The 19,363-nt window shown below is 42.1% G+C and overlaps 1 protein-coding gene and 1 long non-coding RNA gene across 3 annotated transcripts in view; one reads left to right on the forward strand and one right to left on the reverse strand.

The window, feature by feature from the left end:
• LOC110317562 overlaps positions 1-6,278 on the reverse strand; it is a 27,726-nt gene extending 21,448 nt beyond the window's left edge. Inside the window, exons 1-2 of the long non-coding RNA XR_002380330.1 lie at positions 6,123-6,278; positions 1,956-2,021 (exon numbers count right to left, since the gene is read on the reverse strand). This is a non-coding gene — a long non-coding RNA (uncharacterized LOC110317562). The remainder of the gene's footprint in view (positions 1-1,955; positions 2,022-6,122) is intronic.
• Positions 6,279-8,435: 2,157 nt separating this feature from the next.
• Positions 8,436-19,363, forward strand: part of Tmco5a (transmembrane and coiled-coil domains 5A) — a 15,312-nt gene continuing 4,384 nt past the window's right edge. The window contains exons 1-10 of one of the 2 annotated variants that reach the window (XM_021195230.1): positions 8,436-8,470; positions 9,393-9,542; positions 9,936-10,059; positions 11,519-11,569; positions 12,238-12,309; positions 15,264-15,320; positions 15,750-15,809; positions 16,258-16,322; positions 17,296-17,353; positions 19,168-19,208. In XM_021195230.1, the coding sequence (XP_021050889.1) occupies positions 8,436-8,470; positions 9,393-9,542; positions 9,936-10,059; positions 11,519-11,569; positions 12,238-12,309; positions 15,264-15,320; positions 15,750-15,809; positions 16,258-16,322; positions 17,296-17,353; positions 19,168-19,208 (713 nt within the window). The remainder of the gene's footprint in view (positions 8,471-9,392; positions 9,543-9,935; positions 10,060-11,518; positions 11,570-12,237; positions 12,310-15,263; positions 15,321-15,749; positions 15,810-16,257; positions 16,323-17,295; positions 17,354-19,167; positions 19,209-19,363) is intronic. The other variant, XM_029537077.1, reaches the window with a different exon arrangement.

The following is a 19,363-nucleotide window of genomic DNA, read 5'->3' on the forward strand; positions in this document are numbered from 1 at the left end:
CCCCTTCAGCTCCTTGGGTACTTTCTCTAGCTCCTCCATTGGGGGCCCTGTGTTCCATCCAATAGCTGACTGTGAGCATCCACTTCTGTGTTTGCCAGGCACTGGCATAGCCTCAAAGAGGCCGCTATATCAGGGTNCCTTCAGCAGAATCTTGCTGGCATGTGCATTAGTGTCTGGGTTTGGTGGCTGATGATGGGATGGATTCCCAAATGGGGTAGTCTCTGGATAGTCCATCCTTTCATCTTAGCTCTAAATTTTATCTCTGTACCTATATCCTTTCATGGGTATTTTGTTCCTTATACTAAGGAGGAATGAAATATCCACACGATGGTCATCCTTCTTGGTTTTCTTGTGTTTTGCAAAGTGTATCTTGGGTATTCTAAGTTTCTGTGCTAATATCCGCTTATCAGTGAGTGCCTATCTAGTGACTTCTTTTGTGATTGGGTTACCTCACTAAGGATGATATCCTCCAGATACATCCATTTGCCCAAGAATTTCATAAATTCATTGTTTTTAATAGCTGAGTAGTACTCCATTGTGTAAATGTACCACATTTTCTGTATCCATTCCTCTATTGAGGGACATCTGGGTTCTTTCCAGCTTCTGGCTATTATAAATAAGGCTGCTATGAACATAGTGGAGCATGTGTCCTTATTACCAGTTGGAAGATCTTCTGGGTATATGCCCAGAAGACTCCTTTTGCATCTTACCCTTGACATTGGCCCTCTACCTCAGCAACTGAACATGTGGCTTTATTCAGCCTCTTCCTGGCTATTCTTGACAAATTATTTTAGCATATGTATTTTATATGTTTAACTCTTTCAGAAGAAAAGTCTACAGAATTGTTATTAGGACTCTGTGTCCACATCGAGCAGTCTGTCACCTTTATAAGGTTTTCTGCTTGAGAACTGTTTGCCCATCTCTACTTCTGTGTTTTTCAGAAGTGAGCCTAAGTTTTCTTTTGAAATCTTTGTGCATCGCCTCTTGAGTTTCCCTAAGTATTAGACAACAGAGAAAGAAGACAAAGTTCTGTGCCAACTGGAAAGAGAACTGTGATACCGTCTTTACGTGTAGATGAAGGGATTATATCCTGAAAAAACATAAGAGATCCACCTGAGGACGCAATGTGAAGGAAGAGAGGAGACAGCCCATTAGAGAGCTGACAGAATGCTAAATTATTACAGGAAAATCAGTAGCTCTCACATGTGTTTCAACAACCACAAGAAGATATAAAAGAGAGGAAACAACATTGACAGTGGTCACTATAACACAGCCTGGACACAGGCACGGAACAGTACACATTAGAGTCCTGCCCTTGGCTGACTTGTGATTTAGTAGAAACTGGAGTGCCTAAAGTTTTTATATGTAAGAAAAACCTTATTGAACCTTTACATCTAACACAAATTGGCTGCATCGGAAATTTGGGACCTTCGGTGTCATTCACAAGGCATTATTGTACTTCCAGGTGTACTCAAGCTTTGACATTGTAACATGCTGTCATCTCCAAAGGTCATGGGTGAGAAATGTGAAATCAAGGTGGAACGCTCTTGCTAGACAACTGTCTCTGGTTTTTCAGCTTTAAGTAACCCTTGGAAGAGAAGGCTGTGCCCCGATGTTCTAGATCACTTTATTTGATGGGTGTTCAGTGGAAGGGAGGTTCTATCCTTTCTCTTTACAGAATCAGGATTTTATGGAACAGTGTCTTCATTTTTATCAAACAAGTTAAGTTTTCCCAACTTGGAGACTCATGGCCTTCTGGCTCCTTTGGTGTCCTAATACGTTACTGGGTGCATTCATCATTACCTTTGTTTATCTTTGACTGAGAACCTTTTCTCCTAGACACCCCCCCCCCATCCTTACCTGCTAGGTCGAGTCTCCTGGCATGTTTGAGATCAAAACTGAACCTCTGATCAATACACAGTGCTCCTAAGGAGGCCTAGCTGGTCCTTACCCACCACCAACTCTGCACACCTTAGTCAGCCAAATACTATCCTCATGCTGCTCGCTGCCCTCTCGGTCCCCTAAAATAATTATCAGTGTAAGACTTTTTTTATAAGACAAATACTCTTATACTTAAAAATTGTCCTAAGCAATATCTTTATATTTTAACATAGTACTTGTAGTTTTAGTACTTATTTAACTACTACTATAGTTTATGTATATGCATATATGTCTGCAGGGGGATATATATGTGCCCACCATTGCATTTGCAGGTGCTTATGGAGACCAAAAGGTGGTGTCAAATCCCCTGGAACTGGATTTGCAGGCAGTGGTGAACCACTAACCTGGATGCTGGGAACCCAACCCTGTTCCTCTGCAAGAGCATTACCATGGAACCACAGCTCCATCACAACTATTAAAATTCATTTTAAAGTTAACTATTTGGGGGTTATGGTGGTTTGAATAAGAATGGTTCCCCATAAGCTCATACATTTGAATGCTTGGTCACCAGGGAGTGGCGCTATTAAGAGGGATGACCTTAGTAGAATAGGAGTGGCCTTGTTGGAAAAGTATGTTGCTGGGGTGAGCTTTGGAGTTTCAAATGTTCAAGCCACGCCCCATGCCCACCCCACTCCTTCTGCCTGCAGATCAGATGTAGAATTTTCAGCTACCTCTCCAGCACCATGTCTGCCTGCGTGTCTTCCATGCTTCCCACCATGACAATAATGGACAAAAACTCTGAAAATATTTTCCTTTATAAGAGTGTAAGAGTATATAATATTCCAGAGAACCTGGGTTTGATTCCCATCACTACTATCTGTAACTTCAGTGTCAGGGGATTTAACTTCTTCTGGCCTCTGAGAAAACAAGGCACGCCTGTGGTATACATGCATACATACAGGCAAAGCACATACACACACAATACAGCTTTTTAAATTAAAAATAATTCTAAATCTTTAAATTAATAATTTTATTCCTACATCCCATTTAAAATCATGTTGAGCCATTACTTTTCTTGTAACACAACTGCTAATGTTCTATATGAAATGACAATGAATTTTGCCCTCACTGGACCTATTGTGCCTTTAAAGTCACTGTTTATCTCTGCTTATATAATAGCCTTCCATTATTTGGTAGAGTTGTTTATCTGCATTAGGATTACAGTCAACAGGAAGTCCTTGCCCTACCAAAGCTCACTTAAATCACCAAAATTACAGGCTGCTTATCTGAATCTCAAAGCACTGCTTACCTACCTTCACCAGCAAACCTACTACACCAGAGGAGAGCATACCCACATTTGTCTCCTTTGCAAAGCTTAGTTCTGTATTTATCTTGGGTCAACCTAATACCTGAATCAGAAATATGATGTATTCATCATCTTTCATTAGCTAAATGAATAAAGATGAAATATGTAGCCTCAACCAACAACGAATCACTCAAGAGTATAAACATGATATTACTTTAATTAAACAAGAGATACTCAAACTCTCAATGTTTAGAGAGGTTTTCCATCCAAAGGAATTAGTAAAAAATTAAACAATTGTGTTTTCATCAGTAACAGAGAAAACAGAGCTAGGAGACTTGGAAAAGAACATGAAGTCACATAGGAGTTTTGTGAACTTTATGAGTTCACATGCAGGGACTCTAATTCACCCTGTATAGGAGATTCATAATTAATAATGATCACATTCAACTGTCAATATGGAAAGCAAAGCTATAGACACAAACAGAAAATAAGCAAAGGGGCTGAGGAAATATCCAAGCTATTGATGCATAAATGTGAGGACATGAGATCAGGTCCTAGCATCCAAGTCAACGCTGGGTGGGAGGGGCAGCTCACCTGTAATTCTAGAGCTCCAAGGAGGCTCATGGGAAATCCCAGCTGTGAGAACTGGGGTCAACTGAGAAACCCTGCCTCCATGAACAAAGTGGAAAGCAATGGGGAAAGACTCTAGATGTCACCCTCAAATCTCATGTGTACACACACATAAGTATATGTGCACTCAAATATGCAAGTGCCACATACATTTAAATAAGCGTGTGCGTGCACCACATGCAGAGATACATGAAAATAAATAAAGCAAAGTTTGGCTAAAGTGTCTACCAATCATGGAGTTATCTCAGAAGAAATCACGATGTTGAAATCAAAACATGCATCGCCAATACGAAGGGTGCACTGAATGGCATGCAAAATATCAGACCTGCATCACAACTGTGGAAATTCCCTTGTTCCTGTTACAGTTGAAGAAATTCTCTTTCCTCTTCCACATGTTTTGATTTGCAGAAAAATCAACTAAAAGAATATTGAGAGTGTCATAGATGTTGAACACTTTAAAAGCTTTTCTGGTTTCAGTGAAACAGTTGTTCTTGGTTTTGTTTCCTTCATAATTTAATTATATATATTCAAAACTTAAAATAATTATGTTGTCATTTTGTTATAGTGAGGTGGGAAAAACAATGATTATATAAATGTACTTCTTGAAGGAAGGGTATGTGTATCTCAAGAACTGAACCCAGGACTCTCATATAAGCTAAGCATTTGCTTTCCCTTTGTACTACATCCAGAGCCCTCACTGGCATGATTTCATGAGAGGGGAGGGGAGACAAGAACACTCACAGGTTCTGCCACAAATGAGCATCCCTCAGGTGACTGGGCATATGGTCATGGAGGGTAGAAAAGTGATGTTTAGGCTCTGTTGTGGGTGGAGTTATATCCTTCCAAATGGTTATGTTAAAGTTCTAACTTCAGTACTTCAGAATGAACTGCTTTTGGTGAGAGAGCCATGGTCAAACTGCAGAGAATAAGTATCAGTGAAGTGGTCAGGCACAAATAAGATATCTGCATTACACACACACACACACACACACACACACACACACACACACACCACATCTCCTCCCCAAGGCTCAGAGACATACATATAAAATAAAAATAGATAAATACATATTTTTAAAAAACAACAGAGGTCATGGATAACCAGATCAAAACAGTCTTCTACACACAACAGGACCACTGACTATTGAATTAATAACGTCTATGGCTGCCTACACCAAGGTCAAGATGGTCACCATTCCAGCACAGTGAGGAGACCCTACCCAAGTCTTGGGTGCTATGTACAGTGGATGGTTTCTGAGGAAGGGAGAGCCAGTTTTCTTTAGGACTTTGCATCTGGTAGGTTGAGCACAGCTCACTTGATGGCCCTACATCTAGGAGTTTGTGAGCTTTTTTTAAAAAAAGACACAAAGTTGGAGATATGAGGCTAGATCTGGAAGGGATTTAGCAAAGGACTTGATCAAAATAAATTATCTGGGACAATGATTTTAACCTTGGATGCCCCAAGGTTAAAAGCACATGTTAGTCTTGCAGAAGGCCTACATTTGATTCCAAGCACCCACAGGGCAGCTCACAACCAACTGTAACTCCATTTCCAGGGCATCTGACGATTCTGACTTCCATACTCACCAGGCACACACATGGCACACAGACATACCTGCAGTCAAAATACCCACACACATGAATAATTTAAAGTAATAGTTTTAAAACAGATTTATGATATTCTTGAAGAATAAATAACACATTTAAAGCAACAGTTATTATTATGAGATTAAATCCATAATTTATTTTGGATAAATTATTTTAGTGATTTACTATTATAATAGCAGTGATTCAATAAATTTCATTTTGAAAGACATACATATGTCTTTTGTCAGTTCAAACTCAACTTATTGGATGTTAATCTGTATTACATCTGAATTTTGACTTTCATATAGTTAAAAAAGGAAAGTCAAGTTGGGTCAAATGGCAGCATTTGATAGATAGATACAATGTAAGGGTATATATATATATATATATATAATCTATTTCTATCTCTGTCTCTTTTCAGTAGCTCAAATTTATGCTTTCATGAATTCTAGAAATGTGTTCTGAAGGGAAATTCAGAAAGATTTTATAAATGAACCTAAATTTTACACAATAATAGTAACTACAAATGCAGAAGTGCATAGGGGATACAGTGTGTTTAAAGAACAATTTTCTAAAATGAAGACGTCCAATATACATTTAGCAACCTTCAATGAGAGGACAAAGGTGAAGAGAGAAGATAGCTTCCCATTTCCCACCCTGGCCACCAAGCAACCAGAGGAGCCCCTTCATCTTCCACCGAGGGCTCAGGGGCATCTACCAGGCCAGTCCCCTGGCAAATGGGCACAGGCCCAGCAGCTCCAGCAGGGGCTCCAGCCTTGAATGGGGCAAGAGTTTCCCAACAGAGTTACACACAAAGGCAGAGACGTTTCTGACAGCAGGGAGTGAGACAAGGAATGGATCTCAGCCACTCTTCCCCAGGAGAGGGCGGGCATAGAAACTTTACCGCGGAGAACAGCTGCTCGGAATGCTGCACTGGGTGTTAATCAAGCCATCTGTGGTCTGCAGGAAGAGGCTTGTATCAAAAACCTTAACCTGCCCCCAAGGCCCTGTTTCCACCTTGATTTAATGATCCTCACTGGTAGCAATCTGCTGTCTTCATCCCTGCAGGGCCCCAAGCTGGAGGTTCTGCCACTCACCCAGCTTGCTTCGGTAGCCCCTCAAGGAGAAAGGCTCCCCTGGAAGGAGACTCGGCTTTATTTTCATCCCGGTTAAAGTCCCTAAACAATCCATTAACAGCTGCAATAACCTTGGTCCAGGGCATTTCCTGGTGAAGCTATAACCAGCTGGGGTTAATGAACTCTCCCTACCATCAATTCCTGGGAGAAGCCATTGGCCTGAATTGTTACTTAATTACTCTTCTGTGTACAGCTTCATAAAGCAATGAAATGCCTTCTTTCAGGAGATGGTAATGGGGGTCATCAGAGGCGGTTAATTTTACGAATAGTTTGGTAGAAACTTCAGTATGTTAAGAAGTAGGTCTGGCTCACAAATCACCTCACTGTGGTCCTGAGTAGAGGCCTGAAAGTTGACAGGTTTCTGTGACTCACATATAGAAGTTAGCAGCTGTGGAGAACTCACTGACATATACATGTGTTCAGGTATAAAGAATGCATATTATTTGTTTTCTGTGAATGACTTTCCGTTAAAGGAGACATAATGGAGCTAATTCGAGATAATCACAGGAATTACGGTCAATATCAAAAATCTCCGGTAATTTCTTAGTCTTTGGCGGGTGGTTCTTAGTCACTGAAACTCAGACCATAGCAAGGATGTGCCCTTAAGCCTCTGCAGGCAAAACTGGGTCTTCGTGGTATTGTTCTACCTGCTGGCCTGTGCATTCATCCAGCACAGGTTCTCATGTCAGTGAATGAAACCTCTTCACAGACTGGCATGCTACCTTTGAACACAAGGAAGCTCCGTGGCTCTACCTGCACCAACCGATTTAAAACTGCAAAGTCCTTCCTTTGCAGCTCACCTGGTGCCGTCCCCCATACCCTTCACCTGCTCCTATGTCCTCATTCTACTTTCTTTGGATGAAATAAAATCAACCCACACACACACACACACACACACACACACCTCACAAGGGTAAAGTGTTTTGGGTTGCCCTGCTCCCTCTTGAAGACACTGGTAACTTTTACTTCCCAATTCCCATGGGATGAATGGGCTGTTAGTTGGGCACATGGTGGCATCACTGTGGCCAGAAGACCAAATTCCCCATCTTAATCCCACTTGGGCAAAAGGAAGCGCTATTTGCCACAGGCATGATAAGGAATGCTGTCGCTTTATACCACCTAGAAACCAGACTTCCAGAAGCATGTCCATGCTTAGGGCAGACTCAGCCATAAAGTTCACACACCCACAGAAGTTCTAACACTGGAAAGATAACGAAAACCCGTTGCCAATGGCACCACTGTGACATGCTGCCTGCCTATCCTGTGGCAGTTGTGGAGTCATAACCCTATGGAAGGCTGTGAGATTCTATTGGAGGGTTCCAGTGGGAAGAGATGAGTGTCTTAGGTAGAAGCCCCTGATTAGGGCCTGATCAGAAAGCTGAAGCATATCAGTAGACGGGAGGTAGCGTTGGTAGAAGAGGCTATAGGGCAGAAAGGGCCACAGAGTCTTTTTCTACTTGGTTTTCTGATCCCTGATTAATACTAACACACTTCCCACCAAGATTGCAGTGGCTGGGGACTGGGGAACATCCACGGCTTTCCAGGGCCCTGAGACCTTTAAGAAAGCAGTGGTCATGAAGAAAGGAGACTTAAGAAAAACTGACCACCTCTGTTTCTTTCTAGTGTTTTGTTCAGATTTCCAAATTGTGTTAGTATGGCAAACAGCCTCTAGGTGCATTTGCTTGCAAGACAACTGCTGGACTTTTTCCAGCAGACCTCTGCACCCTCCCTTCCTGCTGCAGAGTCAGATGAACAGAAAGAGCTGGAGTCTTTGTCATGACCATCCCGGGGCTATGAAAGGAGAAAACCAGTTCATTTACTTTCTATTTGGGGGATTAATGGATCCATTACCCCTGTTCATAACCACATCTCTGCTGACATTTCAGGGGCCTCTGATGGAAGAACAGAAGGAAAATCAGCTCGACTATGAGTAAGTAGCGGCGACTATGAAAGGCTGCAGTCCAGGTACCAGGCAGGAAGCAGGCCTGCTGCTCAGACCTTCTCTCATCTTCCAGCCACTTCTCCTTCCTCCTTCCCTCTCTTTCCAAAGCACTCCACTTCTACAGGAAGTGGTAACTACTGTAAATTCTCCCATACAAGCGAGCTCTGCCAAGCCAGGACTTTGATGCCACCCGAAACACAATCCCTGGGTCATGCTACCCTATTCCCAGTTAACTCCAAAGACAATGAATTCTTTTTTTTTACATGTTAGAAAAAGTTTAGTGCAAGCCTCCCTTGACTTAGGTGCTCCTCCTAAAGTGATCGTCTCGTTCACAATTTTTTTTTTTTTCAAAACTGATGTTTGTACTCTTGAACGATGTTCCTGACATATAAGATGTACTTACTGAAATGGCCCTCCTATGAGAACCTCAAACATCATAATCAGAAAGTCAAAGAGAAGTGGAAGAGGGAAAGATTGAAGCCCTATTATGGGAGTAAAGCTTCTGCTCTGAATAAAGCCAGACTAACTCAGAAGTGATGGAGCAGGTGCCTAGCTAAAAATAGTCAATAAAAGTGTATTGCATAAGCATGTTTTGAGAACAGTTTAGGAAAGGGTTGCCATGGGAAACAGCTCTCTCCAGTACACGGCTATTTAAGTAAAGACTCCCTTGAAACCAGACTGTAGATGCATCGTTATCTGGAGATGTCCCTTGATGGGTTGAGAATCACATTGTAGAGTGTGATTAGGATGTGTGAGTTTTCCAAGAAATGAAAATGGAAAAATGTGCTCCCAGGAAGAGCAGAGGGGATGAGCTAGCTATCCTCTGGAGAGTCCACTTGGCTCTTGGCTCAGAGAGCTTTTTGCTCTTGAGATAACCAGCCCTTGTTCATTTGTGGGGCTGAGCTTACAGGTCAGAAAAAATGGAAATCTTGAGACTGGCCCAATCAAAGAAGAACATTATCAGTTTGAACATGGACCTCGAAAGGGATATGCAGAGAATAGATGAAGCCAACCAGGAGCTGCTTCTCGAGATTCAAGAAAAAGAAAATGAAGTCCAGAGGTGAGTCTTGAGGTTCATGATGGAAGGCTCCCAGCCATAAATATGTGGAGTTGGACAGAAAAAAATAAAACCTCAACTTACCTCCTCCACATGTAGCACTCTGACATTTCTCTGAGGGAAGGACCCTCAAACACAGTGAGTTTGAAAATATATTTACTTTAAAATCCAGGCAGAGCTTACCTTGAGTTAACCACTGCAGTGTTTGTCAGGGAATAAGCAGGTCATTCTTTATATAGCTAACAAATAACCTGGTTCTATGGGTCTGGGAAAGGAGGGTTGCCAGCTCAAGATGCACATGGAGTCCTGAAAGTGCTCTTACACCAAACACCTGAGTTTTACCACTTCTGAAGCAGTCCATTGTGGGTCCTTATGGATTATACTTGCATCATCCAGGCTAGAACATGAGATCACCCAGACTGGGGACCCTGCAGAAGACGAGGAGTGGGAGAAGGAAAACTATACTGTGATGGAAAGAGAACGAGCTCTGCAGGACCTGGAGGAAGAAACAGCCAGATTGGTAAAGCACACAGCTAGGGAAGCGACTCCGTGGCCTTCGTCCTGGCCTCCCCGTAGAGCGCACCCCCCTGCAACTAAGCTCGTCTCTCTTTTATCTTAATCTGATAACATATTTAGTTTAACCCAACATAGCTGAAAGAGCATTTCAATATAAAAATCAACCTAAACATATAGCTAACAAATTTTATTCTTTTAAAAATATTTTGGAGATTATAATGACATCATTTCCTCTCCCCTTTCTTCCATTCAAACCCTCCATGTACCCACTCTGCTCTCTTTCAAATTTGTGACCTCTTTTTGCAACAATTGCTGCCACATTTATGTATTCATATACATATACATTTTCATATACATATCCCTAAATACATATTTATCTTCCTCAGTCTATAGTGTAACTTGCATATGTGTGTTTTCAGGGATGACATTTGGATGTCAGATGACTCGTGTGTTCTCTCTTGGGTGAGACTATTTCTCTCCCTCTAATTATTTCTTAGTTGTGTATACTATTGTATAGGGTCCTCATTGACATGAGCGTCGTCTATTGGGGGCATCCTTGTTCAAGTCATGTTTGGGTATCCATATTGATGAGACTTTATGGATGTAGCTGCTGACATTCCTAGGAGACACAGTCTCACAGAAGATTCCCTGTTCCTCTGGCTACTACAATTTTTCCTCCTCCTCTCCAGCAAGACCCCTGAGCCCTCAGAGTAGAAGTTGTACTGAAGGTGCAGCAGATGGGGCTAGGCTCAAACTTCTGCATTTCAGTCCGTTGTCGTTTTTCTGTAATGGCCTCTGTCTGTTGCCAAGAGACTTTTTCTTGATGAAGGGTAAGGACTACATTTGTCTATAGATATAAAGACAAGCAGTAGTGGGTAGATAATATTTGTAGGTTTTACCCCTTCACTAGCCCTGGGTGGTCGGGTAGGTTTCAATCCCTGGCATTATTTTCCTCTTGTTGAGCAGGCCTTAAGTCCAATTAGAGAGTTGTTGGTTACCACCAAGGTTTGAGTGCCACTACTACACCCTTCAGGGTTATCATGCCATACTGATTGCTATTGTGATTCCAGGTAGCATGTTGTGGTTTAAGGTAGGATTGTTGGCTGCCTCTCTCATTTGGAAACTTCCATAATGTCTTCTGGTACCGTGAAACCTAGTTCTTAGAGAGGAGACTTTTAAGCTGATCTTTTTGCATACAAAGACTATGACCATGCATGGAAGGGTATTGGCAAGGGCAGAGTTTGGTGGGCAAACTGAATATCAGTACTGAAAACGTAAGGTGTCTATATCCCTTGTAAATATCTATATCCCTTATATGCTGCTGATTCGTTCAGCTGTGCTTTGATTTCAAGATCAACTTATATTGTACAAATAAGTTCAAACTTCTGCAAGAAAAGACCTTTATGAAACAGGCATATCTCTTGATTTAAATCTATACTCTGGTTCTCTCTCTCTCTCTCCAGGAGAGGAAGAATGAGACTCTGGTCCACAGTATTTCAGAACTTCAGAGAAAGGTAGGACAAGGCTCTGTATTTCCACAGCATCCTCATTTCCAAAACAGCAAGAGAAGGAAAGTGGACACAGGTGTCAAAGAGGCCTCAGTTTGGCATGGATCCCGCTCTCTGACACACACCCCTGAGGCTAAGGCTTGTGTCAAAACTCCATGAACATTCTCTGCAAGTGTGGAGGGGGGGGGTAATGATCTCACTAGTTCTCCATTCTAGCACAAGAAAATTGATTCCAATAGACACTCTGTTGAAGTGCTTAGCCTAAACCTTTACAGGAAGTTCATTGTACCTTCATAGCACACCCACCACTACCCTTAATCTCCAAGGATTTTCTCGACCAGCCCCTTCACACTGATATCCACTCTGACCCGCCCTGCAACCCTGAGTATCCCCTGTTGAATTGGGGCTTTGAAAGAAGGGCTCACTGACCATGACTCTGTCACAAGGCTAGTAAGAAGACATCAATAGGACACATGGTTCCATAGGACACCAAGTATTTCCCATCTCCCAAAGGCTCTCTCCTTGAAGCTTTTGCATAGCCAGGAATCAACCCACACACGCCAAAAGATACTTTTTCTCTCTGATATTATTGTTATTATCGTTATTATTAAACATCATTATCATTACTTTATGTTTGTATTTTAACTGTGTTTTTTTTTTATTTGAAACTGTAGCTTACAAGAAAATCACAAAAGGTAATCAGGTGTGAACAAGGTGATCTAGAAACAACCCCAGAAGAGTCCAAGGTAAGCGCTGAGGCGTTGGGAGGGGTTGGATTGCATGTCTAGGGAACAGCTGTCAGGCTGAACACAGTCATCAGGGGAGCTGAACACACTTTAGCCATTGGCCTGTATCAGACTTGACATAGCCAGAGACACTGTGGTTCTCTCTCTCTCTCTCTCTCTCTCTCTCTCTCTCTCTCTCTCTCTCTCTCTCTGCCTTTATTCAAGAATTTCTCTGCAACAGATTTTCTCCGCCTTTCTATTGTAAAGGACAGGGAACTCATGAGTACAAATTCTTGGGGAGCTGAGTTCCCTTGTTTAAACCCTGGCTCTAGCATTCAGTCTGATGTCTGTAATTAGGCTATTTCATCATGCTCTCACAGTATAGGTTAGGGAACAAATGAGATTGTGTGTATGAAATATTTCCTCTTCTTTCCTTTTTGGGTTATCTCTATACTCACAGAGTTATCTAACAATTTTGAAGTTGTTACTTAAAAATCTGCCTGAAATTACATATAAATTTAATAAAGGCAGACGTAAGACCTGTATGTCAAATAAGTTATATTTATTGATTTCAATCAAAAAAGGATTTATTCACTTAGTCCCTAAACTATTTAAGAGTTCATATTTCCTAAACATACTATAAATGTGTAGCATTTCTCTAATTATGTTCCAGATCCAAAGATCCAAAACCCACTACAATGTATCTAATCAAAAGTGCAAAAGTTAAACACAAGTCTTTGGTACTGAGAAAGCAAATAAAATTCTCCCTTGACATTTTCTCCATAATTAATTATTTGTCCTAATCTAACTTCCCTATACATTCAAAAATTCAGTGAAGAAATGGAGACACTGATAGAAGCAGAGGATGGCAGTACATGGAATTCTTGTCCCAACTTTTGCTGGCCAGCTTGGCACTGCAGTCCACACACACAGGCAGGCCAAAGCCATCAAGCAAACTTGACTGACTATGCTCCAGTACTGAACATCTGGAAAGAATGGAATGATGGGTCTGAGGCTACATCAGAAAGAAGTTGGAGATAAGACCAGAAAGGGTTATAAAGGCCTTTAAGCAGTCAGGAGACCAGTTTTCTCCCAAGGTCCCTTCTTTTGGAGAACAGGTTTTGCTATGAGCAACCCATCCATAATCAGTAAGAACCCGGTGGGTCTGGCTGTAGTGGCTGTCAGCATCTCAGCCTTTGTGGTGCCACCACGCTTTGCTGTAGAATGTCATTAGCCCTGTGAACCATCTGCTTTGTGGCGTTCCGGTGTGATTACCGTATGACACACAGCATCGCTCTTGCTTCTCTTCCTCTGGCATGTTAGTAATCAGGCCAGCCACTTAAAAAGATATCTCTGCTCCCAAGGCTGATGACTCACACCACTGGCCTGAGAGAATAGCTCTTAGAACATCTGGATGAATAGCCTTGATGTCATTAACTGAAGGGGGAACTCACTGTGCAGAGTACAGATATCAAATCGCAGCATCTAGACGGGGGAGGAAGAACAGAGCTGAATAGAGAAGTGTGGTATTTCTGCTCTGCCTCCAACATACACCCCAAATGCAACCNCTCCTCTCCATCTGTTACCCTGATACTCCCTGCTTCTGATAGCCACCATAACAACTCAAATCACCTCAGTAAAATGGTTCTCCTTGCCTCTTATTTCACTCCTAAACCGTATACCAGGAGAATATTGTCCTTTTAGATCACACATGAGACTTTGTCTTTACACTTCAAGCCCTCCCCTGGATTCACACTGCAATTAGAATGGAGATCCAAAGTTCATCTATTAGCTCCAAGGTCCTGTAATATAACCTAGACAAATTCTTCTAGAAACTAGGGCAGTGTTCTCAACCTTCCTGTTGCTGAGAACCTTTAATATGGCATGTTGTGATGACCCTCAACCATTAAACTATTTTCATTAGAACTTCGCAACTGTAATTTTGCTACTGTTAAGAGTCAAAATGTAAATGTCTGTTGGTCTAAGGTGACCCCTGTGAAAGGGTCATTCAACGCCCCCAAAGGGATTGTGACCCACAGATTGAGAGTATCTGATCTACGGTTTTATACAACACCTTTTAGAAGCCACAAAATCCTATAACCTCTGCCAATCCTTCTAGAAACTACAAGGGCCTAGAACCTATGCCCTATCTGCCTTTCCTATCTATTCGACTGGCCATACTCATATAGACTGTTCATGATCAACAAGTGTGTACTACTTAGCCTTGGCAATGATCAACAAATGTGACCTTAGCCTTGGCAATAACTTCCCCACAAAACATCTTTCTTCCACTATTTATTATTTAGGTCTCCACTCAAGTATCCCCTCATCACAGAGGCCTTTCCCACAGCCTCTCACTTCAGTCTCTCATGCCTCTAACACATTCTGTTTGATTGCTGTTTTTGCATAGACCATCACTGTATTGACTTTTTGTTATGTCCCCCAAGTACAATGAAATCTCCTAATGAAGGCAAAGGACTCATCAATCCTTGCTTTCCGTGTGTGTGTGTGTGTGTGTGTGTGTGTGTGTGTGTGTGTGTGTGTTTAGTATAGTGGCCAATATAAAAGTGTTCCTCCAAATAGTTAAAGATATAAAAATAGGAAAGAAAAAATATACTGAGGGATAGAATTCTGAGCAAAAGTTACTACTAACTACAAACTAACTACAGAGTGAGTTCTAGGGCAGGCAGAAAAACACTGTTGTAGGACAGGAGGGGGAAGGAAAAGGAAAAAGCCAAGTTCTTTAAGACTGTAATTTTCTAGAAAAAATAGCTTAAGAACTATATAATTCAGGGGCAAATGTAACAGACCAAGGCTTGACGCAGAGAAGTCTGTTCAGCTGCGAAGCTCTAGATGCCGTAAGGCCCTGGTCGACTGTGAGCTGATGTGTCAAGAGCCACCAGCTAAGCACTGAGATGATGTGCCTGTCATGTGCACTTTCCTCTGCCGGGGTTTTGATCCTTTCCTTTCAACAGGTTAAATTACAACAGTTGGAGTCTTCCTGTGCAGACCAGGAGAAGGAGCTTGGCAAGGTGCAAACTTTTTTCTTCCTGACAAGGGGAAACATAAACTTCCATCAACCTAATCCATCCCTAAGAAGTCTAATGTACAATCACATTCCAGACTCAGGACCATCCTGGGGCTAACTGGTGGTTTAAATACAAAAAAGACAACAAACACAATCCTTAGATTTTTTTTTTCTTTTCTGCTGAACATTTTACAGGACACATCCTAACATCTGTGTCTAACACATGCTGGTCTCTGTTCCTTTTCCAAATTCCCCTAAGTAATTCCTATGTAGACTACATGATATATGATTTATTTGTTCTCAAAAATGAAATGACTGTATACATACGGCAAAAGGTTACACAGTGGTTCTGGAAACAGGGGTGGAACATACAGACTTCTTCTCTTACAGCAATAAACTGGGAAAGCTTTAAGACTCACCTTTGTTTTCCCAGATAATGGAAGACTATGTGTTTGTGTCTCAGCTCTGTGAAGATCAAGCTCTCTGCATAAAGGTACAGCTTCTCTGGCAAGGGACAGCAGAGGGATTGTTAAGGGACAGGATGAAATGGGCCAAGGTTGGTCAAGGGATACTACCTAGAAAAAAACTATCTCAAAATGGTACTAGAGCAAGACTGTATGGTCATCAGTCCCCAGCCCATATTACCCTAGTATCCACTGAGCCTTTGTAACTGCTGATCTACTATCTAGGTACCACTGTCCTAAAATTAATAATGAGCATGTCTGTGTGTCTGAGCACATCTGTATGTCTGAGCAGTTACTCTTGGGAACGGACTCTTACTGAGGAGTAAGAGAGACAAGGTGATGGTTTGAAAGGATGTAGTCATGGAAATACCAAGTATTCACTCTACAGTCCCGTGAAAAGCGTTTGCATGTGTTTAAAAACATCATATCATAAAGTATCCACATAGTAACTATGGCTCCATTTGGTTCTCTTTAAAGAAGTACCAGGAGGCTTTGAAGAGGATAGAAGAAGAACTGGAAACTGGGTACCTTGAGAGAGAAGTGTGAGCATCTATAAAAGAACTGCCTGTTTGGTGGTTAACCCCTTCTTGGCTGAGTCAGCGCGAACTCTGCCAAGGTCCCCTCTGGAGCTGAATGAGCCTCTCCTTTTGTTATCTGACTAGAATCGGAGTCTTAAAAGACTATAGAAACACATCTTCCTTCATAACTTTAGCACATGGCTACATTATAAGAGCATAGACATGAATTTTTAAGAGTGGTGCTGTCTGAAATCCTTGGTAAGTGGAACATTCCTTACTGTTCACAAGATGACCTATAACTGTCCCCATCCTCACTCCTCCTAAATGTGTGACATCTCAACCACGATATAGGCATGAAATGCACCCTGGAGAGATTTGAGAACTAGGAACTCTACTGAGCTATGAACATTAAAAATGTAAAATGACGAGACCCTTGGAAACAGATGTGTTCTCCTTCTCATTAGAAATGGTGCAAAACCAAAACAAAGAGCCACGCCTCCATCACTCCCCCCCCCTTCCTTATGAGCTAGTATTACTGAATATGTGTTTCTGTTTATTAGATATTTGGAGGGACTTTGGCTCAACAAGACGCCAGCACTGCATAATCTTCTTAGTAGGTCACTCATAAATGGCGATGTAGAAGCCAGGTCTTAGGACATGGAATTCCTGGATATTAAAGGACACTCTCAGGTCTCTTTAGATGCTTTCTGGACTTTACATTAGGACTTCACTGTTAAGCCAAGGGTCTAGAATACTGTTGTCTAGTAGAACATTCTGTGTCATCCAATAGGAAGGCACTATCCACAGGTGACGGGCTTCTGAGTTCCTGGAAGATGGATAATGTAGCCAAGAAGCTGAGTTTCTGTTTTAACTACCTTCAAACAGCTGTACGTAACAGCTATGCTGTTTGATAGTGCCGCTTTTAAATAATCGTCCTATGCATTATGAATAGTTGAATACTTTGTCCAATCTCTTTTGTGGTTTCTCTTCCTCCTAGATCAAAAGTCTTAAGCATGGATTCTGAGAGAGAAAGGAGTATGAGCCTAAATAAGATGGTAAGCGTTCCATCCCTTCCCCTCCACACCTTCACACACCAAGGGGGTTTCCAGGGACTCTCAAGTCGCCCAGTGAATGCCTGGTTTGCTCACTGAACTTCCAAACGTCTCCAACTCTAATTCTGAAGCATTCTATACCACCACCAGCATCCCCACGATGGCAAAGGAGCAGTTATCTCTCCAACGTGCACCCGTACAGCTGACAGATTCTTAAAAGCTAACCTGAGACCCGAGAAAATTCCCGATGAAAGTGTGAAGGAGCACTGTTTGATGCAGCATACTATAAAGGGGCAGATATAGCACATGCCTGTTCTCCCCTGTAGTCACAAAATGCTTTTCTGTTCTTCCCAACACGGTCCTGACTCTTCCATAACACAGGGTACCAGGTATCTGCCCACATGTAGCTGGAGTTGCTCTGTAAGTTAAAGCACAGAAAGTCAGACTCCTCTATGCCACACTTCAGTGTTTGTCCATATATAGCATCACAGAGTCATCACAGGCAGAGGTCTGAAGTGGCAGGACCTTTGGGAAGAAGGTACCAGTCCTTTCAGCCTTCTAGTTGACTCATAGCAGCAGGCACACTGGGCTGTATTAGCCTAGAACCAAGGCTGATAGTCATCAGATTCATCTACATAAATGTTTCTTTTAATCTCAGAAACAAGAGCCCATCTCTTTCCATAAGAGGAAATGCCGGATGTTAACTGTGATCCTGGGATCAGCCAGATGTTTGCTTCTTTGGACCATGCTCACGTGTTTTATATAAGTCATACTGGTCCCCAGCATCACACATGCCACTCAGCAAGTAAGACTCCTGAAATTGGCTAGATCTGACATGCTAGAACCATGCTTAGCCTATTCCACCATGCATCCTCAGAGCCCCATCGACGGGCTCCCCCTTCTTAGCAACAGCCTGAGAAAACTAGATTTTTCTTTCTAAAGCCTGTAATAGTCCTATGAGGGTCCAGTGGCCAGTGATATCCAAGTGACTTCATGCAGGAAAGGCTGTCTGGGTTCTAAGCACCTGCCATGTTCTCCAGCTGCCTCAGGCCACAGCCTTGGGATGCATTTCTAGTTCTGTTGGTTTCAAAATGTGGTCAGAACTTCTCTTGCTCTTAATTTCACAAGGATGTTTGTTATAACGGCAGTAAAATAAACAAGAGAACATTTTGAACTAGATACAGTAAAAAGAAATCCAGAATGAGATTATTTTAGTCCTTCTGAAACTTCTTGCTTAGGCCACATCTGTATGATTCCCATGGGCTGTTAGATTCCTGTTGGCAAAGGAGAAGGTAAATGAGCAGCTTACACAGCTAAGAGTATGGACTATGGCCCAGTGCGCAGGCCACTTACTGGCTATATCATCACCTTATTAATAACTATCTTCCTCTACCTAAGTTTATATCTGTGTGTGTGTGTGTGTGTGTGTGTGTGTGTGTGTGTGTGTGTGTGTGTGTAAACCAAGTCTGGATGCTTGCTGCTCTTACAAGAGGACCCAGTACCCAGTTCAGTTCTCAGTACACAAGTCAGTGAGCACACAACCACCTTAAACTCCAGCTCTGGGGGATCTGACACCCTCTTCTGGCATCCATGAGCAACCAAACCTATGTATACATATCCACCCAGAGACACAAACAAGTTTAAGAACAAATAAAATGCATCTTTATCAAGCAACTTTCATCTTTAAAAATTACATCTGTTTGTACATATGTCAAGAAATTGTAAGGTTTGTATAAACATAACAGTCACCAGATGATTCTCTAGTGTTATCTGGCAGCTTCCAGAAATTGTTTATTTACTATTGGTGTTTCTTCTAGGATGGTTTCATCAGTAAAGGGGCATTGAGGTTCAGTAGAAGGTAAGCAAGATCGTTTTTTCCAGTAAACTTCCAGAAAAGCTAAGAAGCCAGGAGTCAGATTTAGCCATTCTGTCAGAAAGCAAAATCTAGGCAAGGGCTGGGCAGTGGTGGCACACGACTTTAATGCCAGCACTCGGGAGGCAGAGGCAGGCAGA

Source organism: Mus pahari, chromosome 3 (assembly GCF_900095145.1).
Source record: "Mus pahari chromosome 3, PAHARI_EIJ_v1.1, whole genome shotgun sequence".
Classification (NCBI taxonomy): Eukaryota; Metazoa; Chordata; class Mammalia; order Rodentia; family Muridae; genus Mus; species Mus pahari.